The sequence below is a fragment of the Culicoides brevitarsis genome, chromosome 3 (assembly GCF_036172545.1).
Source record: "Culicoides brevitarsis isolate CSIRO-B50_1 chromosome 3, AGI_CSIRO_Cbre_v1, whole genome shotgun sequence".
Classification (NCBI taxonomy): Eukaryota; Metazoa; Arthropoda; class Insecta; order Diptera; family Ceratopogonidae; genus Culicoides; species Culicoides brevitarsis.
Window position 1 is genome coordinate 34036827 of NC_087087.1, and position 24453 is coordinate 34061279.

Below are 24453 nucleotides of genomic sequence, written 5' to 3' on the forward strand. Positions count from 1 at the left end.
TCGATTTTTGATGAAATAAAAAAAAGTACGATTTTATCATATGAGGAGCAAAAATCGTACTTTTTTTCTCAAGTCACTTTTCAACCAACTTTTGATGGGTTTCAAAGCTAAAAGTTAATAAATATGCATTCTAAAGTTGATTTCCATTGATATCTGATCGATTTTTGATGAAATAAAAAAAAAGTACGATTTTATCATATGAGGAGCAAAAATCGTACTTTTTTTCTCAAGTCACTTTTCAACCAACTTTTGATGGGTTTCAAAGCTAAAAGTTAATAAATATGCATTCTAAAGTTGATTTCCATTGATATCTGATCGATTTTTGATGAAATAAAAAAAAGTACGATTTTATCATATGAGGAGCAAAAATCGTACTTTTTTTCTCAAGTCAATTTTCAACCAACTTTTGATGGGTTTCAAAGCTAAAAGTTAATAAATATGCATTCTAAAGTTGATTTCCATTGATATCTGATCGATTTTTGATGAAATAAAAAAAAGTACGATTTTATCATATGAGGAGCAAAAATCGTACTTTTTTTCTCAAGTCAATTTTCAACCAACTTTTGATGGGTTTCAAAGCTAAAAGTTAATAAATATGCATTCTAAAGTTGATTTCCATTGATATCTGATCGATTTTTGATGAAATAAAAAAAAGTACGATTTTATCATATGAGGAGCAAAAATCGTACTTTTTTTCTCAAGTCAATTTTCAACCAACTTTTGATGGGTTTCAAAGCTAAAAGTTAATAAATATGCATTCTAAAGCTGATTTCCATTGATATCTGATCGATTTTTGATGAAATAAAAAAAAGTACGATTTTATCATATGAGGAGCAAAAATCGTACTTTTTTTCTCAAGTCAATTTTCAACCAACTTTTGATGGGTTTCAAAGCTAAAAGTTAATAAATATGCATTCTAAAGTTGATTTCCATTGATATCTGATCGATTTTTGATGAAATAAAAAAAAGTACGATTTTATCATATGAGGAGCAAAAATCGTACTTTTTTTCTCAAGTCAATTTTCAACCAACTTTTGATGGGTTTCAAAGCTAAAAGTTAATAAATATGCATTCTAAAGTTGATTTCCATTGATATCTGATCGATTTTTGATGAAATAAAAAAAAGTACGATTTTATCATATGAGGAGCAAAAATCGTACTTTTTTTCTCAAGTCAATTTTCAACCAACTTTTGATGGGTTTCAAAGCTAAAAGTTAATAAATATGCATTCTAAAGTTGATTTCCATTGATATCTGATCGATTTTTGATGAAATAAAAAAAAGTACGATTTTATCATATGAGGAGCAAAAATCGTACTTTTTTTCTCAAGTCAATTTTCAACCAACTTTTGATGGGTTTCAAAGCTAAAAGTTAATAAATATGCATTCTAAAGTTGATTTCCATTGATATCTGATCGATTTTTGATGAAATAAAAAAAAGTACGATTTTATCATATGAGGAGCAAAAATCGTACTTTTTTTCTCAAGTCAATTTTCAACCAACTTTTGATGGGTTTCAAAGCTAAAAGTTAATAAATATGCATTCTAAAGTTGATTTCCATTGATATCTGATCGATTTTTGATGAAATAAAAAAAAGTACGATTTTATCATATGAGGAGCAAAAATCGTACTTTTTTTCTCAAGTCAATTTTCAACCAACTTTTGATGGGTTTCAAAGCTAAAAGTTAATAAATATGCATTCTAAAGTTCATTTCCATTGATATCTGATCGATTTTTGATGAAATAAAAAAAAGTACGATTTTATCATATGAGGAGCAAAAATCGTACTTTTTTTCTCAAGTCAATTTTCAACCAACTTTTGATGGGTTTCAAAGCTAAAAGTTAATAAATATGCATTCTAAAGTTGATTTCCATTGATATCTGATCGATTTTTGATGAAATAAAAAAAAGTACGATTTTATCATATGAGGAGCAAAAATCGTACTTTTTTTCTCAAGTCAATTTTCAACCAACTTTTGATGGGTTTCAAAGCTAAAAGTTAATAAATATTCATTCTAAAGTTGATTTCCATTGATATCTGATCGATTTTTGATGAAATAAAAAAAAGTACGATTTTATCATATGAGGAGCAAAAATCGTACTTTTTTTCTCAAATCATATTTTCAATTAAAAAAAATAAGATAATTTTTACGTATTTTTTACGTATTTTTTTACGTATTTTTTACGTATTTTGATACCTTTGAATTTCAAAGCTTTACAACCATCGTTGTTTTTTTCTCAAGTCAAGTTTCAACCAACTTTTGATGGATTTCAAAGCTAAAATTAAATAAATATTCATTCTGAAGATGATTTCTATTTATATTAGGTCAATTTTGTAAAATTCGCCATAATAACGGTCTTTTGACTTTAAACACTTGCTTCAACATATCGAAAGCAGCCTGTATAAAAAAAAACTTATCATTGCAATAATTTTTTTTATTTATTTTTACTTGTTTGTATTCGAAGATAAGTCAGTGTATTGCCGGTCATTGTACAAAATGGAACCTGTTGTCATTGTTCATGGAGGTTTGTTAATTTTTTTTTCTTTTTCAACCGTAAAATGTTCTTTAAAACACTTTAATTGCAGGAGCGGGAGACATTCCAACATCGCGCGTCGAAGGAAAACTCAATGGAGTAAAAAAAGCTGTGAAAACAGGCAAGTTTTTATTTTTTTCTCATCAAATTTGCGTTCAATGACCTCAAAAATTTGTTTTTTTCGAAGGTTACAAGTCTCTTCTTGAATCGGGATCCGTTCTACAAGCCGTCGAAGATGCCGTTAAAGTCATGGAATTGGATGAAAACTTCAATGCGGGTTACGGTTCGGTTCTCACGTGCGACGGAACTGTCGAAATGGAAGCAAGTCTCATGGAAATGCGAAAAAACGCTCTCGGCCCGCCCCAAATCAACGCTGGATGCGTAACTTTAGTCAAAGACATCCATCATCCAATCAGTTTGGCGCGAAAAGTCTTGGAAACTCCTCACAATTTCATCGGCGGCGAACAAGCGAATATTCTCGCGAAAAAACATGGCTTCGAAATCCTCCCGGATGGCGCTTTAATCACAGAATTCGCCAAACTCGCCTTGGAAGAGTGGAAAAACGAATCGGAACGGGGCACAGTTCAATTCGCTCGCACCGAAATCGGCGAAGAAGATCGTTTCGGAGAAGGCGGAACAGTTGGCGCTGTTGCCATTGACAAAGACGGCAATATCGCAGTGGCGACATCAACGGGAGGCATCACAGGAAAGTACCGAGGACGCATCGGAGATACGCCGCTTTTGGGTTGCGGGACATTTTGCAATGAATTTGGGGGCGTTTCGACCACGGGACACGGAGAAACCATCATGAAATCCGTTTTAGCGCACGATATTTTGAAACGAATCGAGTATTTGGGACAGGCACCGCAAAAAGCTTGCGAAGAAGCATGTCGAAATATGACGAAAAATCTCGAAGGCACGGGCGGAGCAATTTGCATCGACAAAAATGGCGAAGTTGGCGTTTATTTCACTTCGAATCGCATGGCATGGGCTTATCAGAAGAAAGATACGATCACTTATGGAATTAATCACAAGTCAGATAAGGCACATGGAATCGATATTTTGAGCGAGAAAGTCGAGGGAAAGGGGATTTTGGGTCTTTTTTAATTGAAAAGTTAATTTTTTGCATAATTTTCTATATTTTCTTCTTATACTCAAGTCATCCAAACGTTAGATAGATATCACATTTTCATTTGAACCATTCTTATATACGTATAAAATGTTATTTTTTTTGCATAAAAAATCTAAATACAATATATAGGAATGCTATAGGTAATATAATATTTAGTTGGGCTGATAAAATAAGAATTAAAAATGTTTTCGATTTCCGTTTCGAAAATTTTTTAATATTAATTTTTAAAATTAAGAAGAAATTTTTTTTTACAAATTTGAAAATTTTCAACTTAAAAAAAAATAAATTTTTCTTAACTCATTTTTACATAAATTATGATTTTTTTGGAAATTTATGATAAATTTAAAATTTATAAAAAAAGATTAAAATTGATTAAAAATTTAAAATTTAAAAAAATTAAAATTAATAAAAAATTTAAAATTCATAAAAATTTTAAAATTCATAAAAAAATTTAAAATTCATAAAAACAATTTAAAAATCATTAAAAAAAATTAAATTCGTAAAAAATTAAAATTGATAAAAAATTTAAAATTGATAAAAAATTTAAAATTGATTAAAAATTTTAAATTCATAAAAAAATTTTAATTGATAAAAAATTTAAAATTCATAAAAAAATTAAATTTGATAAAAAAAAATTAAATTTAAAATTGAATTGAATTCTAAAAAATTTTCTAAAAATTAAGAAAAATAATTCTAAAGCAAATTAGAAAATTTATCAATTTTAAGTTGATAAAAAAATTTAAAATTAAAAAAAAAAATAATTAAATTGTTAAAAAATTCAAAATTGACAAAAAATTTAAAATTTATAAAAAAAATTGTAAAAATTGTAAATTTGGTAAAATTTATAAAATTGATAAAAATTTCAAAATTCATAAAAAAAAATTTAAAAAATTAAGAAAAAAAATTTAAAATTTTTAACTAAAATTGAATTAAATTCTTCAAAATTTTCTAAAAATTAATTAAAAATCGAAAACATTTTTAATTATCATTTTTAACCATTTTAATTGGGATATTCCCCGCTGAAACTTTGGGTTGAATCAAAACTGCCTGAGCTCATGTCACCGTTGTCCAAATTTATGAGGCTGTGTCCTGGAACTGAAAAAAAATTAAATAAATTATTTTTTTTTTTAATTTTTGAAATAAAATTTTTTCACCTTTTTGATCATTTTCATAATTTTTTGCAAAAATTCCTTATTATTTTTTTTTTTTTAAATAAAAAAAATCATTTTTTAAATCTTTTCTTAATTATTCTTATTTATTTTCCTAAAATTATTTTTTTTTAATATCTCGTTTAATCTTACTATAATTTTTTATTAACAGAAAAAACAATGAATAAAAATTTCTAAGAGCTAAATTAAATCGAAGATTTTTTTCTTTCTTCCTATAAATTAATAATAATAATAAAATATCTTTTTTTACAATTTTCTTCATTTTTTAAGTCTTTTTTTTATATACTTTTTGTTCCATTTTTTTAAAGCAATAATAATGATAATAAAAAAATTCGAGCTTTGCAGCTTTTTTTTTTAATAAAAGATAAATATAAATATTTTTTTATGCAGCAGAAATCGAGTTAAAATCAAGGTAGGAGGCAGTTTTTTTTTTGATAGAAACATTTGGACGAAAAAATGAAAGCAGTTTTTGGCCTGAAATGGCAATTTTTAAATTTTTCGACTAATTTTGACTTTCATTCCTTTTTTAAAAATTTTTTCAGTGCATGGAATAAATTTTATCCCTTCTTCTAGTCTTATCCTTGATCCAGTCTGTTTAACTTTTTTATTTACTTAAATCTACAATAATTTAAAATAATTTCGTTAATTTTTTTTCAAAGCTGCTCTTTTGCTCAAAAGAAGCTTTTGCAATTTTTTTTTTAATTTTTTTTTATAAATATTTTTTTTTCTCTCATTGAGAGATTTTCACAATTTTTTTTTTTATAAATACAATCATCAATCAACACCGTCGTCCAAAAAAAAAAATACAAACAAAAAACGCTTTATCTGCGCTTTTTTCGGGATTTTCTCTTGTTATTGTTGTTATTGTTACTCGAAACGTGCGTCGGCGTATTTTGAACGCTACTGACCTCGTTCACGATGCACGACAAATCCGTCGATGGCGTGTCATCGTTCTTCGAATCGTCACTTTTAACGCTATTTTTGATCAGCGGTCTTAGTTCTTCGTCATCTTCTTCATTTTGCTTGATCGCCCGATCACTCAACACTGCAGAATTTTCCTCCGTATTGTCATCGGAGCCGGATGACGTGGTATCGTCAGTAGAACGTGGCGAAACATCATCATTGACGTCAACTAATTCTGTTATTTTGGGACTTTCTTCCGTTTCGAGACTTTTATAGTCGGAATCTTGACTTTCGTGCGGCTCCGTGACGATTTCTTGTTTGTCCGTGTCTTCTTTGAGACTTGAACACATTGCGAAAATGAGTTTTTTGTTGTTAAAATTGCTCCAAACGCCCGGCGGTTCCTCGAATTTCTCCTCGGGCTCGTCAGGCAAGTCATTTTGGGACTTTTCGAAGGAGTCAACGAAGTTCTCTAATGGGTCGAGGGGTTCGAGAGATGGAAATTTCAAGTCTAACGAGAATTTATCGGTAATTGTGTCGATTGGGGCGATGTCTTCAATTGAATCTGATTTTGTATCGAGCAGTATTTCAGTACTTTTTTCTTCATCTTCTTCCAGGGGCTCGATTTCTACTTCGATTTCGGGCTCAATTTCAGGTTCAGGTAAAAATTCTTCGATTTTTTGTTCAACAATCTCTTCAATTTTTGATTTAACTTCAGGTTTTTTGCTGAAAAATTCTTCTGGTTGCTTGAAAAGAGGTTTGGATGAGTGATCAATTACTTCCTCGAACAGTTCCGTGCGTTTTTTCGACTTTTCTTTCTTATTATTGGTACTACTGGCCTTCGTTTCTTTCGATATTTCGCTCGGTTTTGGCTTTTCCACGGGCTTTTCTTCAGGTTCCTTCGGTAATTTGGGTTTTTCTTTCGTTTCCTTCACAATTTGCTTCTTTCCCTCCGCTTTTTTGTTGTTTTTATTGCCGGTCGTCTTCGTTTTGGGCACATTTTCATTGTAAATCGGTACAATTAGCTTCGCATTTTGCAAAATGTTGGTGTTTCGTTCCTTCGTCGCAGGCGGATTTTCCATCGGAGGCGATCCCGCGTTGTTGTTATCATTGATTACCGTTACGAAGGGTCGAAAAAGTGTCTCGTCGCAGTTTTCGTGGGCATGCTGACTCGCCGACGTACTCGTGTTGGCAAACGTAAAGTCGTCGTTTATCGTTGTCACCGTGCCAAGTGGATTGACGATTTTCAGTTGCGTTGCTCGAAATGTCGCCAAATTCTGCGTTGAGCCGTAGCATGACGAGCTTGTCGACGACGACTCTCCTCCTCCTCCTGTGACGATGAGAAAAAGAAAAAAGCCATAGGCAAACTTTAATGGAAGCTTCTTTAGCTATTTTTTACTTTTTTTTTTGTTAGCGAAAGATTAAAAAAAAAATTAGTGAAAAAAATTAACTAACAATAAAAATTTATTAAAAAAAAGGAACAAAAAGTGTGCAAAAAAAATCGAATGGAATACCATGAGGCAAAAAAATGTGTGCTTTATGATACAAAAAAACAACTAAAACATGGTATTTTTGCTATACATAAAAAAATTTTGATTTGCCTATGGCTTTCACTCTTTCTACAGTCGAAAGTCTCAACAGCGAAGTACAATACGTAACGAAACGTGGGGCGATGGCAGTTACTTATTGTACTTTTCCAAATTTTTTTTCGAAATAATAAAGAAATTTCACACAAATATCATGAAAAATGATCAAAAATCAAGCGAATTTGCATGAAATTTTGCATTTCAACGACGTTGAACGATTATTTCTTTGAATTTTTAGCTTGCGATGAATAAAAAAGTCCATTATAGTACAACTCAAACAAAAAAACTCACAATTTTGGGACTTTTCTATGCATCGTTTTACAGAAAAAGGCAAAAATTGAAGAAAAAATTATATTTACCCGGAATATCATGAGAAACCGCAGGAGATTCTCGCATGGCATCTGCTAAGTCTTCCTTAATTTGTGTCTCGCCTTGCACGAAATGAGGATAATCGCCGCCAGATTCGTGATGTTCCAAGGTAAATGCGTCACTCATACGGGGACTTTGCTCTGTGCTGCCTGAAATTCATTTTAAAAAAAAATTTAAATAATTTGAAATTATAAAAAAAAATAAAATTTAAAAAAAAATTTTTGAAATTAGGTATTTAAAAAAAATTTAAAATTATAAAAAAAAAGTTTAAAATTAATAAAAAAAAAAATTATTAAAAAATATTTTAAATTTAAAAAAAAAATTAAATTATTAAAAAAAAATTAAATTATTAAAAAAAAAAATTTAAATTATCAAAAAAAGAAAAAAATTAAATGAATAAAAAAAAATTAAAATTATTGAAAAAAAAAATTGAAAAGTAAAAAAATTAAACTTACTTGAACCCGATTCAATACTGAGCGATTTTCCGGGTATCGGCATGTTAATGGAGTTCGATCTGTTCGTCTTGCCTGTCGGAATTGGCGGTGTACCGATTTCAATTGAATGTTCATCCAAGCCAGAAAGAGATCCTCCGCTTGGAATGGAATATGTCTAAAAAATTTTTTTAATTTAATTTATTTTTTTTTATTTTTGATATTTTTGATAAAAAAAAAACAATTTTACCTTGAATTGAAATTGAGGTCCCATCCAAAGACGTCGATGAGGTCCCGAATGCGTGATAATTTCTACTTGAGAAAGCCATTTGTCGCCTTTGTTGTCGTCGTTTTCGTCAATTTGTGAGCTGCGATTGAGCTTCTCAAAGTCATTCAATAACGGGTTGCTCGAAGGTAATGGCGGAACGACATCCGGGAAACTTTCATTGCGCAACAAAGTCCATTGAGCTTTTGCCTCGACTTGGAGCTCGAACGGGGTTTCATCGGAAATTTTCTCTTTGGGAACGTCTGAAATTAAATTTTTCATTAAATTTTTTGAAAAATGAAAAATTTGATAGTTTTGCTTAAAGTGACTTAAAGTAAAATTTTAAATTAAATTAAAAAAAATTAGAAAATTAAAAAAAAATTAAAAAAAAAATATAAAAAAAAATTAAATTGATGAAACAAAATTTATAAAGTTAAAAAAAAAATTTTTTAAATAATTTTTAATACAAAAATTAAAAAATTTTAAAAGTTTAAAAAAAAATTAAAATTGTGAAAAAAATTTATGAATTGATGATTAAGATTTTTTTGTCAAATTAAAAAAATATATATTAAAAAGAAAACTTTAAAAAAATTTAAAAAATTAAAAAAAAAATTTTTTTTATTGCTGAAATTTTTAAACATGAAAATTTTAATTATAAGAAGTAAATTTAAAATTGAAAAAAAAAATTGCAAAAAAAAATTAAAAATTTTTATGATGATGATAAAATTTTTAAATGAAAATAATAATCTTAATTATTTATTTTACGATTTTGTAAATATTTTTATTTCTCAATTTTAGATTAAAAAAAGGAGAATTTTTTCGATTTCATTAAAAAAATTAAATTTAGAAAAAAAAACTTACTCGAAGCTGGTTTCGTATCGATATCGTATTGCACTAATTGCCCCATGCTCGTCATAATGAACAACGAATCCGCTACTTTGCGTTTTTTCGTCATATTTCCCGTAATTTGGGGAATATTGTTCAGCAAATAACTGCGATCCTTCCCGAAAATCGCCGCAACTTTCAAATGACTTCCATCCAATTCGCTCGCCGAGTAATTTCGTTGTCTCGTTCCCGTTGCTTTGGCCGAAGTCGAACCGCTTCCCGTCGTCGCAACTGCACTCGGTTGCCTAATTTGCGCCAACGGAAGCAAAAATGTCGGGCACGTGTATGGCGGAAGTCTCGGATTCGCATAAGCCGAATGATAGGGCACGCATTGCTGTTCAGAAAAGTTCACGGGACTATTGGAACGTCCTTCGGCAATTAGAATCCCTGCCGATCGATGAAAACGTGACAATTTATTGACGACATGATGTTGCGAATGTGTTCGGAGCCCAATTTCGCCTCCATATGGCGTAATGGCGAACAAGTGAGTTGTTCCGCGTGTCGTTAGAACCGCAACGTAACGCGAATCGAGCGAAAAAACGATATCTTGTACTTTGGCGGTTGTATCGCCGCGATGCAAAGTGTACAAATGATGAACGGCGGCGAGCGCAGAACTGATGGGATGCGGATAAATCCGAAAAATGTGAAAATTGTGACCTTTTTTGTCGGCTGTGAAGAGTAACATGCCCGAAAAGTCAAAAGCCATCGCAACAATGGGATCTTTGTGAGCTACAAAGTGCGCTACGATCGGATCACTGCCGTTAATGGAGATGGGATTGCCTGGACTGTGTTCCTTAATGGGATTTTTGATGTCCAGAACTGTAACGACGCCATATTGAACACTTTCACTTGGATTTCCGCTCGAATTAAACGACATGTTGGATGTTGTCGAGCCTGTTAAGCCCGCAGCAACTTGTCCTCCGAGATCTTTCAAGCCTGAAAATACGAAAAAAAGGTAAAAAAATGCTCTGTGAGCGAAAAAAGGGTGAAATTAATCCCTTTAGAGGTAAATTTCACCCTTTTTTGCCCATAGGAAGATGCGGGAAATGTGAAATAAATAAAAAATTTCAAATTATTTGGATTTTTCTTTGAAATTAAATAAAAAAATTTGAGAAAGTTTCTAAAATATTTTTTTTAAATTTTAATTTAAATTTTTTCTAAAAAAAATAACATTTTTAATTTTTTTTTTTATAAAAAAATTTACATTTAATTTTTTTTTATTTTTAAAAAAATATTTTTATTAAAGAATGTAAAAAAAAATAAAAAAAAAAATTATTCCAATTTGAATTTAAATATTAAAAAAAAAATAAAATTTATTATTTTTTCTTTTTTAAAAAAACATTTTCAATTTAATTTTTTTTTATTTTTGAAAAATATTTTAATTTTTTTAAATTCATCAAATAAATATTTTTTTTAAATTTCCCGCATCTTCTAAAAATTTTCTCGAAAAAAATCAAAACTTACTTTTTCCCAATGTCTTTGCAGCATTAAGTACCGTCGCGGTATAACTGATTTCGCCATCGCCGTTGTATCCGCCGCCACTTTTCTTCGCGATATGCATCGATTTTTCGCTATATGCGATCCAACGAGCTCCCAAAGCTATTGGATTTGGCGTTATTCCGGGACTAACTTGGCAAGTCGTGATCGTTAAACGATCTTCCAACGTCACTAAGTCAAAAACGGCGATTTTTTCCGTGAACGTTAACACAACTGACGTACGATTCGCGAAAATATCAACAACGGGACTCTTGAATTTGATGTTTTTCACTTGATCGCCATCCTTCAACGAGATAAAATTCACACTAAAGTACTGAAATTGTGGATTTGAACCCGCTTCGCATAACGCAATTAATGGCCTCTTGTAGAAATATTGATCAATTTTTTCCTTTGCTGCATCAATTAACGGCGTTGGAAGCACTTTCAAGCACTTTACGAGCCCATGACGCCACGAAAGAACTTCAACAGCTTCGCCATTTGCCGGAATTGACCAAACTTGGATGCCATTTGAGTAGCCGAGAATCAAGAGAATCGAATTTGAGAGCAAATCATCCGCAGAGTGTTCCGTTACGACATCCGACATTTGGCTGCACGTTTCGAAACGGACCCACAAAATTTGCGTTTTCGTGTCGGATGTGTGCGCATTCGATTGCGTGACGTCCGAGATGAAATCCGTGACGCTTTCGATGATCGTGCGATCACTCACGGGCTGCGGCGGCACCACAAGCAACGCGTTCCTCTTCATATCGGCAGACATGATCATCAAGAGGCTAAAAATGGAAGAGAAAGAGAGAAAAGGTGAGAAAAAAAAAGTAAACAAAAAATTATTTAGACAAACAGACGACAAGATAAATTTAATTTTAATTGACTCAAGTGTCGTAATGATGAATTTTTTGAATGGTTTGCACGGGATTGCATCAGAAAATGATCTTTAGATGACTTTTGATCTGTTTTTGAAGAAATTTTTCTTATGAAAGAAAATTAATTTTTAAATTTTTTAAGAAAATTTTTTTAATTTTGAATAAAAAATTATTTTTTGAGGTCAAAAATTGTTCAAAAAAATTAATTTTAAATTTTATTGATCAATTTTTTTCCTCAAGATCCTAAAAATATTCATTAATTAAATTTAATTAATTAAAAAAATTATTTAAAAAAAATTATCTTCTTTTATTTTAAGTTCTTTTTTAATTAAATTTTAATTGAGTTTGAATTTCTAAAATATTTAATTTTAAAAATTATTTTTCAAAAATATAAAAAATATTTTTTTTTTTTTTTTATCAATTTATTTTTTGTTTAATTTAAAAATATAATTAAAAAATTTTAAAATATTTCTAAAATTACTAAAAACTAAATTTCTTATTAATTTTTTTTTTAATTATTAAATTTTTTAATTTATTAAATTTATTTTTATTAAATTTTTCAAGTCATAAAAAAATCAAAAATGCTTTTTAAATAAATTTTAAGCAATTTTTTCCTCAAAAAACTAAAATAAAATAAATTTTTTTTAATTAATTTTATAAATTTAATTTTTTAAAATTTATAAATTTATTTTAAAAATTTTAATTAAAAAAATTGATTTTTTTAAATTTTTCAAGAAACATAAAAAAAAACTTTAAAAATGCTTTTTTAAATAAATTTTAAGCGTTTTTTTTTAAAAAAAAAAAAAATATTTTTTTGTCTTTTCCTTTAATTTAAAGGAATTTTTTTATTTTACTCTATTTTAATAATTTTTTTTTTAAATTTATTAAATTTTAATTTTTTTGAAAATTTTTTAATCAAAAATCATTCGAAAAATTATTTTTTTAACAATTTAAATTAATTTTTATTCTCAAAAAATCTAAAAAATTTAGAAAAATAAAAATTTTAATGAAAAAAATTTTTTTTAAATTTTTACGAGAAGCAATAAATCTCAAGTTCTTTGAACTTCACTTTAAAAAATTTTTACAATCTCAAAAAATGCGAGATAAGCAAAAGTTCAACGAAAACACACCCTCAAAGTGCGAACTACGTATCTGATAAGACATGTCCAAGGTCAAAATCCACAAAATTCGTCATCTTTTTGCCGTTCACCAAGCAAAATGTCTAAATCGTAATACGTAAATTCATCATCAAAACGACAACTTTAGACAACAACAGCACACGAAACACGAAAAAAAGATTGGAAAACAAAAATAATAACACAAATATAAATAAAACATCCGATTGCACTCGTATTCGTCGACATACTAACACACTCAAACATTTTCACTTACTTTGTTTATTTAGTAATGTATTATGCTATTTTTTTTCTATTTCAAAAATATGCAAAGGTCATTGCAAAGTTCTTGAGAATGTTCAGCAATTTTTTCTGCACTTTTCACGTTTGGAATTTCGCTGCTCAGCAACTGGCGAATGCACTGAATCAACAATCAACAACAAAAAAAAATTGAAACGTAAATAAAAAAAACAAAGTAACAGAACTTGTCAGCTGTGCGTCGATAAGTTTCTTTGTTCTGTGGGAGAAAAGAGGAGAAACCACTTTTTTTCGTGCTTTCTGCCACAAATTTGCGAATTTTTCGATAATTTTCCGTTACGCGACGTCCTACACTAACGATTGACGCTTTTTTGCCAATTTTCACGCGAAATTCACGAAAATTCACTTTAATTTACGGACTTTTGATATTTTTATTTTCGTCTTACTTTGAGGTTTGTAACGTAAATATTGGATTTTCACTTGCGGAGGCTCGTGACTTTTATTAATTTTTATTTTCGCCGCTTATTTCCTGTAGCGCCATTAAAAAATCCATTTCCGGAAGAGCGCTTTATAACCGGAAATGCTAAAAATTTATCAATTTCATTCGTCTCAACATTATTTTTCAATGAATTTAAAAAAAAAATTTGTAAAAAAATAAAATTTAATAATTTTTTTTTAATTTAAATTAAAATTTAATTAAATATTTTTTTTAAATTTTTTTTAAAAGGATAAATTTTTTACAAGAATGAAAAATTTTAAGAATTATTTTAAGATACATATTTTCAAAAATTTTAAAAAATAATTTTTAAAATTTTTTTCAGAAAAATATTTTTTCATAATTTTTTGAATAATTTTCATAAAAAATAAAAACTTTTCATTTTTATATGAAAATTAATTTTTAAAAAAAAATTGTGAAAAATAAAATTTTTTAAAATTTTTTTTAGAAAATTATTTTTTCATAATTTTTTTAATTTTTCAAATTTTTTTTTTCTTAAAAATATTTTTTAATAATTTTAATAATTTTTAAAAATTTTTTAAAAAATTTTTTTATCAATATTTTTTTTCATATTTTTAATTTGAAAAATTAAATTTTAAAAATTTTTAAAATTTTTTTTCAATTTTTTTCGTTTTTTTTTTATTTTTCATGCGTCTCAAAATTATTTTTTCATAATTTTCATGTAAAATTGAATTTTAATAATTTTTATTTATTTTTTTCAGATTTTTCAATAAAAATTCATGAAAAATCACAAAAATTTCCAAATAAACACAAACCCAGTATGTCATCAACAAGTTTCAAGCCCAATGCAAAAACCAATTCACATCACACACTACAGCAGCACGTGCACGTACACAAAAACTGACAAAGGGAAAAAAATGATCAATAGTCGGAGCCTAAAAATGACTAACTAATTACCAAAAAAATGCTTTTGCAACGTTCGTTTAGTGTTAATAAGTAAATTAGCCTTTGTACGAGTGTCGTGAAACGTAGTTAACTGCAGTGAAAAGTATCTAAAACAAACGCACAACAAAATCTTTCAAAGCCGAGGTGAGTTTTTTTTTCGTTTCGCTGTCGTTTGAGTTGGCTCGCCCGAAAATTTGCGAGAAAAACAACCGATTTGACGGATTTTCAGCTTTTTGTTTGAGGTTTTGATGGAAAATTTCAAGTTTTTCGATGAATTTTAAGAAAAATGATTAAAATTCACAAGAAAAATTGAAATTTTAGAAAAATCCGGGATTTTGAGGTTTTTGTAAACAATTGAAAGACCGACAAAAGAGAGTTCTGATAAGAAATTTAACGAATCGTCGATAAAAAGTGTGATTTTCGGTTGTTTTTGACCGTAAAATTGTTGCACACCCAATCTCATCCTCATCGAAGTAGTTGTCTAGCTTTTTCTCGTCATCTATTTACTGCGCATATCATTTAAACAAGTGTGTGTATTTTTTTGTTGCAGCAGCAGCCGAAGCTATGAAGCAAATTAACGTCTCCGTCGTGGGACTTTCCGGCGTGGAAAAGGAAAAAGGGCAGCTTGGCGTCGGCAAATCGTGTCTCATCAACCGCTTTGTGCGCGATCGGACCGACGACTACTTCATCGATCACATCTCCGTGTTGTCGCAATCGGATTTCAGTGGGCGCGTCGTCAACAACGATCACTTCCTGTACTGGGGCGACGTGAAAAAAGTCTCCGAGGAGGGTGTCGAATACCAATTTCAGATTATCGAGCAGACCGAATTTGTGGATGATGCGACTTTTCAACCCTTTAAGGTCGGCAAAATGGAACCTTATTACAAGCGATGTGCCGCGACGCGAATTCAGTCGGCGGAAAAGTTGATGTACATTTGCAAAAACCAGCTGGGTATCGAACGGGAGTACGAGCAAGTTGTTTTGCCCGACGGACGTCTCACGATCGACGGCTTTATTTGCGTTTTTGACGTCTCAATTGTGCCGAATCGCTCCGTTGAGCGACAAGTCGAGTATGTGCACAACATCATCATGAATTTACTCAAGACGAAAAAACCCGTCGTGCTTGTGACCACCAAAAATGACGATGCCAATGAAATGTACATCCGTGAGGCTGAAAAATTGTGTCAACGCAAGGAATACAAAAATTCCGTCGTAATGATCGAAACGTCAGCGCATGAAGCCATCAATGTCGACTTGGCATTCATTATGCTCGCACAACTCGTCGACAAATGCAAAAATCGCTCGAAAATCCTCTCGTACGGGGAAGCAGCCCGGGTTCGTAAAGAACTGCTCGATAGTCGCACGGAATACGTGACGATGCTAATTAAAAGTCAAATTACCGATTACCGCACAATTTGGTCCTCGTCAAACAAGAAACTCATGGCGTACAAAGAATGGCAGGATTTCTTGGAGCTTTTTGGGCAGGAAGCGGGACAACGGATTTTTCGACGGCACATCAAAAAGTTGCGCGAAGAACATTCCATCCGGAAGTTGCAGAATTATTTGGATACTTTTGCGAATATCCTGCAAGAAATTATCCCGGATTTGAAGTCGAGTGTCGTTGATACGGATACGGAATGGAATGCGGTGTTGCATTGGCTCCGCAATAACATGGATTTTGATCAGTTTTTCTTTGAAAATGAGAATTTGTCGTGGGCGGACTTGAGTGATGACGAGGAAAATGATGGCAGGATACCGTTTGATGTCTTGCAAACGGAGGAGGCGGAAACGGTGTTCAAGAATCATATCAATATGCTGCAACGGGAACAAAAACGATTAGAGTGAGTATCTTAAAATTTTGAATTCAAAGTTATTCAAGTGATATTTTAAAAAGTGTTTCGGATTTCTTCAATTTTTTTCGAAAATTTCAAGAAAAAATATTTAAAAATCATAAAAAAATTATTTAAAAAAAAATAATTTTATTTTTTGTTTTTATCATTTTTTTTAGTTGAAATTAGATACAAAATTTTCAAAAAAATTTAATTTAATTTAATTTTTTTTAATTTAACAAATTGTTTTTTAAATAATATTTTTTTTGAAAAATTTTAATCTACAAATTTTTTAAATTTTTATATTTTTATTCAAAATTGAAAAAAATCTTAAAAAAATTTTTTTTATTAAATTTTTAATTTTTTGCGATTTAAAACAAAAAAAAAAAATAAAAAATCAAAAAAATAAAAAAAAAAATAAATAATATTTTTTTAAAAATTTTAATCTACAAATTTTATAACTTTTTGTGTCAATTTTTATTCAAAACTGAAAAAAATCTTAAAAAAATTTTTTTTTTTATTAAATTTTAAATTTTTTGCGATTTATAAAACAAAAAAAAAATCAAAAAAAAAAAATAAAAAAAATTTTGAATGATCTAAAATTTTATCCAAAATTAAAAAAAAAAATTTTTAATATTAAATTTTAAATTTTTTGCGATTTTAAACAAAAACAAGAATCCAATATATTTAAAAAATAATTTTTTAAAATATTTTTTCAAAAATTCAAATCTACAAATTTTTCAACTTTTTGTATCAATTTGTATCCGAATTCAACCAAAAATCTTTTAAATTTTTTTAATTTTCAAAATTTAATTTTTTTTTAAATTTATTTAATTTAATTTTTTTTATTAATTTTTATGTTTTTAAGTCAATTTTAGTATGTTTTTGATTTTAAAAGTAAAAAAAAATTTTTTTTATTTTTGAAAAATTTTTTAATATGAATCTTTTTTTAAAATTGCACTTGTCATATCTTAAAAAATCATCTCACTAACAATAACTAACAAATATTTCTCATTCATTTGCTAACTTTCACTCATTAAAGGATGCCTAAAAGGTAATTTTTAACTTTATTTTAACATTTTCACTAATTTTCAGTTAAATTTTTGACACTTTTTAATTAAAATTTAATTCTAATGAATTTTTTCTCTTCAAAAAATTTTCAGATGGAAGAAACAATTCAAAAAACTCCTCGAGGAAACAGGTTACGTCACTCCCGGCAAACAACTCTCCGAAGTTCGTGTCCTTTTCATGGGTCGCGAATGCTTCGAAGCCCTCAGCGAGCACGATTGCCAACAAATTTACGACAACCATCAACGAGAAATCATCGAGACGGCAAAGCACAACTTCCAAGAACTCCTCTTGGAGCACGCCGATCTCTTCTATCACTTCAAAAGCATCGAGCCGTCCGGAACAATTACGCAAAATGACATCAAAGAGATCACGGATGTCTTGCAGGAGGATTTGCGCTACAAATTACTCGATCGCTTGGAACAGGATCGAAAATTGATGCTTTTTCAGCATTTGGGCTTCGTGCATTGCCCGATTAGGGAACATTGCCCGGCCTTTCCGAATTGCATTGATGCGTTAATTGAGAGGATTATCGGTTCGAATAACCAACGACTGGCACCGCATAATCGTTTTCAGCAAAAAGACGGCCAAATGCAACTGAATTTAGTTATAATTGGATTGGATTATGCTTCGAGCGAGTTAATTAGCAAAATTCATAATACGTGTAATGACAATGGCGAATATGTCGTCGATGGGTGTGCGTACACGCTGAATATCGAGACGATAAATCGCGAGAATGATTACTCGTTTGCGTATGAATTTCATTCGAAAGGTGAGAAATTGTTGATTTTTCTAATTAAAAAAAATTATTTTCCAACTTTTCATATATTGTTCTATTTAAAAAGTTGAAAATTCAATAGAAATTTTTTTTCATATTTTTATAATTGAAGTTTTTATTTATTTTATTTATTTTTTTTCTAAAATTGAAAAAAAAAATGATCAAAATTTTTTTTTAATTTTAAAATTCAATTTTGAATAATTAAATTTTCTTTTTTTTCAAGAATTTTTTTGAATTTTTGAAATTTTAAATAATTTTTAAATAATTTTAATTTTTCATTAAAAAAAATTATTTTACGATTTTCATTAAAAAAAAATTTAAATAATTTTTTTTTTATTTTTATTTTAATTTAAAATAATTAAATTTCGTAAAAAAAATATTTTACGATTTTCATTGAAAAAAAAATATTTTAAATAATTTAATTATTTTTTTTATTCTAAGAAGTATAAAATTCAGAAACTTTTGAAAAAAGAAAAAATTAAATAATTTTTTAAAAAAAAATTAATTTTTTTTAAATTAAAAATAATTTTTTATTTTTTTTTTTTTTATTTTTTTTTATTTTTTTAATTCTAAAAATTAAATTTTTTAAATTAATTTTTTTTTTTATTTTTCAGGCGTAATTTGTTCATTTTCGAACCGAACATCCTTCCGCTACGTGAACGAAGTCCTGGACAAGCAAATTTTCAACAATATCGAATTCAAGAACGACATCGACAACTTGCACATCATTTTAGTGAACGACATTGACACAACTGCCGACGAAGTTGACTTGAACGAACTCAATTCGTTACGAGACGAAGCGCAGCAACTTGCCGAGCGACTTGGTTGTTTATACATCGACGGAAATGACTTTACAATTTCCATGACGCAACAAAACGAGCAAAAATTCGTCGAAAGTATCCTTAACAGCATGATCGAGATAATTCCGGATGACGAAATGAAGCTTCGAGACAGTTATGCGGGCGAACAACCCGATATTCGGATAATTTTGTCGATGTTTTGCGGAGATCCGTACAACGTGGAGACGATAATTAGCTCGTTGATGTCGGAGCCGTCTTGCGTGTCGGCAGATGATCGTCATATAACGTTCGAATTGTTCTTGGGCGACTCGAAACGACGGGTTGAAGTGATTTTGTCCTCGTATCACGGAGCAAATTCGTTCAGAGATGAACTGATTCATGGGTTTATTTTGTTGTATTCGACAAAACGGAAGGCTTCACTTGCGACACTCAATGCATTCTCGATGAACATTCCAAATTTACCGATGCAAATGGTGGCTTTGACAGAACCGGGAGGCGTAACGAGCTTTTTCAACAGTGAATTGTGTCAAATTCTCATTACGGAAGGAAATTCTTTGGCGGATAAGTTACGAGCGCACTTTGCAACAGCTTCTGATGAAGAAAATCAATTCAAATGTAAGAATTTTTCATTAATTTTACAAAAAAAATCGATTTTTTAATTTTTTTTCATATTTTTAGTTGCATCTTACGCACCATTCCTCAAAGAAGTATGGGACAAAAAGCCCGAAATTGAACATGCATTCCAACTAGAAGAGCCATTGACCATCGATTCAGGCGAAGGTACGATGGAACATTCCGTACATCATCATCCGCAAGCTCCTGCGCCGCCGCCGCGCTTCGAAAGTTATCTAACAAACGGTTCCTTCAGACAACAATTCGACCGAAGTCAAAATCCGAATGGCGACTCGTCGATGTACCCGAACATGTATAATCTCTACGATAACAGTGACTTAGACAAGGATTCGAGTCTCCATAAGGGCTTTCAGATGTATTCTCCGCCGAATACGCCGCCAGAACCGGCGCCTCCAGATCATTTATTAACTCCCTCCAGCATCTTGCGACAATTGAAGGAAGGTGCATCCCAATCCAGCTTAGAAGAAATCAATTGTAAGTGACTTTTTTGTTTAAAATTTAATAAAATTCTAACAAAATTTGTGAATTTACGCATGCAGCTGACGTTAGTGGATCGAAAGAGTCTCTTAACACATACGATTCAGGTTAATTTACTAACAAACTTTTTTTTTCTCTAAATTTTCTTTAAATTTTTGAAAAAATACTTACCTTCGATTTTGTTGAATTTTAGGTTGGTTAGATGACAGTTTTCTCATTCAGAAGAATCAACAGGCTGAAATCGATGATCGTTGGGGAAATAGAGGAGGTTCACATCGAGCTTTCACAACGCAACCTCGACGCCCAACAAATGAAGCTTTAGCGAAGAAAATTCGACCAAAAGGACCGAGCCAAACGTTGAAAGTAAGTTTTTGAACCAAAAATCTGAAAAAAATAAAAAAAATTAAAAAAAAATATTTAAAAAAATATTAAAAAAAAATATTTTAAAAAATATTTAAAAAAAATACTTAAAAAAAGTATTTAAAAAAAAATATTTTTTAAAAAATATACTTAAAAAAAATTTTAAAAATTAAAAAAAAATTAAAAAAAATATAAAGAAAATAAAAATTAAAAATAAACGAACTAAAAAGTATAAAACAAGTGAATGAAAAACTTTGAACTTATCCTTAAATACAAAAATATCACAATGTAAAAAAAAATCAATTTATCCAAAAATCATCAATCTATCATTTTTTCACTACTTTTTATTTTTTTTCTCACTCAATATTTTTTGTTTTTTTTTTAATTTCTTATTTTATGTTTTTTAGTTCCAATTTTTTTTATTAATATTTTTTAACATTTTTTTTTTTTTTGATAAAAATTTTTGTATAAATTGTATCTATATTTTTAAATTTTTTTTTCAACTATCAAATTTTTTATGAAATTATCTCTTGTTTTATAATTTTTAGTTCGATTTTTTATTTTGATTTTTTTTGCTTTTATTTATTTTTTATTTTTTTTGTGAATTATTTTAAAAGATGAAAACTTGAAAAATTGTAATTTAATTTTTTTATGAAATTATTAAAGTTTATCAAAATTTTTTTTTATATTTTAGCAACCCGGCAAACTGAATCTCAAGAGTTTCGCCATCGTAAACGAAGCGATTGCTCGCATGAACATCGGCGAGTCGACCGTAGATAAGGAAAAACGACATCGATTAGGCAAAAAGACGCAATCGTTGGAAAGTGCACCACTGGCAGCAGCTGAAAACGATTCCGAAGACTACGAGGAAGTCCATTACGAACAAATTAACGAAGCATTCAACGAGCCAAATATGCAACAACACCCCTATCCGCCCGGGCATGATACTCAGAGCAAACTAAAGATCCGTTATCGTCGCGAAAAGGAGCAATCCAAACAAATGTCTGACTCGGAAAGCGATTCAAGTTCCTTGGAGCGTCGAAAACCCGGCGATTTGTTCTCAAAAGTCAATCGAAAGCCCGCAACACACAAGCGGGTAAGGAAAAAGCGAATTGCTGTGCCCGTTCAACCTCCCGTCATTTCGGACCATATGTACCAAAAGCTGCGAAACGACATGAACGATCAAGATAAACAGCTGTACGAAGAAGAGCCAAGTGTTATTGCGTCACCGAGTTCGCCAATGGTAAGAAATTGTCATTTTTCATGTGAGATTTTGTCGATTAATTGATTTTTTTTTGTACGTCAATTGCAGTTTGGCGTCATTCCAAAACTGGGATCAAAGGACAATGAACGCGAAAAATTATTATCTAGTCAAAAGGAGAAGAAAAATTGGTTTAAGGACAGTAGTGATTCGAAGGCGAAGAAGAAGACAGCAAAAGCGGGCAAATTACCGCCTGCCAAAACAGCAGCTGCTACTTTCGCGTCTTTCAAACAAAGTGACAACATGATACCACTTTTCCTCGAACGTTGTGTTCAATTCATCGAAAAAGCCGGGCTCGATTCGGAAGGCATTTATCGTGTGCCCGGCAATCGAGCGCATGTCGAACTTTTATATCATCAATTTGATTCAGGTAAAATTTTTTATTATTTTTTTTCTATGAAAAAATTTAAAAAAAATAATTTTTTCATGTAAAATTCATAAAATTTTCATGTAAAAAATTTTTTCATGTAAAAATTAAAAAAAAAAATAATTTTCTTTTATAAAAAAATTTAAAAAAAATTATTTTTTTATATGAAAAAATTTAAAAAAAATTTTTTTTATATGAAAAAATTTTAAAAAAATTTTTTTATGAAAAAATTAAAATATTTTTTATATCAAAAAATTTAAAAAAAATATTTTTTTATATGAAAAAATTTAAAAAAAATTATTTTTTATATGAAAAAAATTTAAAAAAATTTTTTTTTAATTTAAAATAATTTTTTATCAAAAAATTTAAAAAAAATTGTTTTATGAAAAAATTAAAATATTTTTTATATCAAAAAATTTAAAAAAAATATTTTTTTATATGAAAAAATTTAAAAAAATTATTTTTTATATGAAAAAAATTAAAATAATTTTTTTTTTAAATTTTAGGCGAAGACACAGACATCGAAAAACTTGATATCCCAGTTAATGCAGTAGCGACAGCTCTAAAAGATTTCTTCTCGAAGCGACTTCCTCCGTTATTCGAGCCTGAACTAATGGCAGAACTCGAAGAAATTGCCGGAACACGTAGCTCCATATCGAATATGAATATGGAAGTGAAAGCGGATCGTAGTTGTCGACTCATAGCGTTGCGAGGACTCCTCAGCAGATTACCTGCAGCTAATTTTGCCATATTGAAGTTCATTTTTCAGCATTTCGTGAGGTATGTTTTGCAAAATTTCATCTTAAAAATCAAAAAATTATTTTTTTTCGTGTTTTAGGGTCTCCGAAAACTCCAAACTCAACTCAATGGACAGCAAAAATTTGGCAATTTGTTGGTGGCCTACCTTGTTGCCCATTGAATTCACCGATATGATGCGCTTTGAGTCGATGAGACCGTATTTGGAGGATATCTGCCAAACGATGATCGATCAATATCCCTTCCTTTTTTGTAATAAGGAAGCTTTTGTGATGGTCTGAGACGCATATACTTAATTCTCACATAGATGTTAAATATCTGACAAGTCTACGTTCCATCACACAAAAAAAACACTCACACTGAAGGAGATTGTTCGTTAAGTTTAGTTTTGTTTTTGGCACAAACACTTTTTTGTATCATTTACAAACTAAAACCTAAAAAAAAATATATAAAAACTTATAAATGTAAAATATATATAGATTTGCTGCTTTAAAACAAGTTAAATGCGCTTACTTGTATTGAATGAAAAAAAAAATTATCAAAAAAAGTAAAAACAAAATTTATGTGTCTATTTTTGTAAAGTTCGTATTTAAAAAAAAAAGAAACCAAATCAAAGAATTTTCAAAGACTACGAAAAAAAATAATAATTGGTAGAAAAATGAACAGCTTTTTAAACTTAGATATCAGTCAGCTTCATAAAAATTAAAATAATTGCATTGAACGATCGTCGTATATTTTGTTTAATGTAATAAAATAAAATAAAATAAAAATAATACAAATATATAAATGGGAGCATTTCTTCCAGTTCATATAAATGTAATAAAATAAAAATAAATGTGGCATAACGTATCTCATAAAAAAAATATTAAAAAAAAATTGTGAGATTTTTTTACCAACGCAAAATACATTCCAAGTTAATTTTTTTTGATATTTATAAAAAAAATATTTTTAATTATTTTTTTTTGAATCTCTTAAAATTCTACTCAACCCAAAAAAGTATTTTATTTTTAATTATTTTTCTACTTAAAAAAATTTCTTTGATTTGAAATTGTTCTCTATACTCATACTTATCCCAAAAGTAATAAAAATGGGTACTAAGAATATTAAAAAAAAAATAAAATGATGAATGTCGTATGCGCGTATCCGATGTGATACAAAAAAAATACAATAAAAATAAATAAAATTAAAGTTAATCTCTAAAAAAGTAAAATTTTTATGCCATTCTGAAGTAAAAGTAAGAAAAAAAAATTAAAGCTGTTTTTTGTAACAGGCTGCCATATATTAGGAGTAAAAAAATACGCGAAGATTGAATGAATATTTGGATAAAAAGATAAATAAATAAAAAAAAAAAACGTTTAAAGAAAACTCTTATTAACCAAATAAATAAATAAATTTAAAAAAAAACATAAAATTAAAACGCATTTTTGAGGATGCCCATTTGTTGCAATTGTCATTTTAGTATTAAAACGTGATATGTACAATGTTCGATAAGTATTATTATCATAAACTAAATTGAAATCAATAAAGGTGATTGTAAATGGATAAATTTTTTTTTATTTTTTTGAAGGTTTTTCTATATAAAAGGTAATTTTTTTCAAAATTTAATTTTTCTACTTTTTAACAATTTTTTTAAATTTGATTTCAAAAAAATCTTTTTATTTTTAATAATTTTTTATTTTAATATTTTCTTATTATTTTTCTTTTTCGTAAATTAAATTAT

At 28.9% G+C, this 24453-nt stretch overlaps 3 protein-coding genes across 5 annotated transcripts; 2 read left to right on the forward strand and 1 right to left on the reverse strand.

Moving 5' to 3' along the window:
- Nucleotides 1–2453: 2453 nt before the first annotated feature.
- LOC134833037 (probable isoaspartyl peptidase/L-asparaginase GA20639) lies at nt 2454–3881 on the forward strand. Its single transcript, XM_063847192.1, has 3 exons — nt 2454–2526; nt 2588–2656; nt 2723–3881. The coding sequence occupies exons 1-3, from the start codon at nt 2499–2501 to the stop codon at nt 3640–3642; spliced, it is 1017 nt and encodes a 338-aa protein (XP_063703262.1). The 5' UTR covers nt 2454–2498; the 3' UTR covers nt 3643–3881.
- Nucleotides 3882–5151: 1270 nt separating this feature from the next.
- Nucleotides 5152–13448, reverse strand: LOC134833036 (breast carcinoma-amplified sequence 3 homolog). The gene is made up of 7 exons (XM_063847191.1): nt 13022–13448; nt 10737–11539; nt 9249–10208; nt 8373–8650; nt 8147–8300; nt 7682–7840; nt 5152–7066 (listed from the first exon to the last, which is right to left on the reverse strand). Exons 2-7 carry the CDS (start codon nt 11530–11532, stop codon nt 5658–5660), a joined length of 3756 nt encoding a protein of 1251 aa, XP_063703261.1. The 5' UTR covers nt 11533–11539; nt 13022–13448; the 3' UTR covers nt 5152–5657.
- A 911-nt stretch (nt 13449–14359) lies between these two features.
- Nucleotides 14360–23270, forward strand: LOC134834065 (rho GTPase-activating protein 190). 3 transcript variants are annotated; one of them, XM_063848594.1, is made up of 11 exons: nt 14360–14548; nt 14955–16245; nt 17397–18073; nt 18694–19494; nt 19558–19986; nt 20052–20096; nt 20183–20352; nt 21044–21592; nt 21662–21980; nt 22484–22757; nt 22816–23270. In XM_063848594.1, the coding sequence occupies exons 2-11, from the start codon at nt 14969–14971 to the stop codon at nt 23012–23014; spliced, it is 4740 nt and encodes a 1579-aa protein (XP_063704664.1). In that variant the 5' UTR covers nt 14360–14548; nt 14955–14968; the 3' UTR covers nt 23015–23270. The 3 variants fall into 3 exon arrangements, with proteins under 3 accessions (XP_063704664.1, XP_063704665.1, XP_063704666.1); XM_063848595.1 differs by having other exon boundaries at nt 14958–16245; XM_063848596.1 differs by lacking the exon at nt 20052–20096.
- Nucleotides 23271–24453: the final 1183 nt, after the last annotated feature.

Excerpts from the sequence above, each read along its gene's own strand:
- LOC134834065 (XM_063848594.1), top strand. The coding sequence starts at position 14,969 with ATGAAGCAAATTAACGTCTCCGTCGTGGGACTTTCCGGCGTGGAAAAG. Across the intron at positions 18,074-18,693 it reads GTATGAATTTCATTCGAAAG|GCGTAATTTGTTCATTTTCG; the intron begins GTGAGAAATTGT and ends TTTATTTTTCAG. Across the intron at positions 21,593-21,661 it reads CGTCACCGAGTTCGCCAATG|TTTGGCGTCATTCCAAAACT; the intron begins GTAAGAAATTGT and ends CGTCAATTGCAG.
- LOC134833036 (XM_063847191.1), bottom strand. The coding sequence starts at position 11,532 with ATGATCATGTCTGCCGATATGAAGAGGAACGCGTTGCTTGTGGTGCCG. Across the intron at positions 10,209-10,736 it reads TGCAAAGACATTGGGAAAAA|GCTTGAAAGATCTCGGAGGA; the intron begins GTAAGTTTTGAT and ends TCGTATTTTCAG. Across the intron at positions 8,301-8,372 it reads GACCTCAATTTCAATTCAAG|ACATATTCCATTCCAAGCGG; the intron begins GTAAAATTGTTT and ends AAAATTTTTTAG.
- LOC134833037 (XM_063847192.1), top strand. The coding sequence starts at position 2,499 with ATGGAACCTGTTGTCATTGTTCATGGAG. Across the intron at positions 2,527-2,587 it reads TGTTGTCATTGTTCATGGAG|GAGCGGGAGACATTCCAACA; the intron begins GTTTGTTAATTT and ends CTTTAATTGCAG. Across the intron at positions 2,657-2,722 it reads AAAAAAAGCTGTGAAAACAG|GTTACAAGTCTCTTCTTGAA; the intron begins GCAAGTTTTTAT and ends TTTTTTTCGAAG.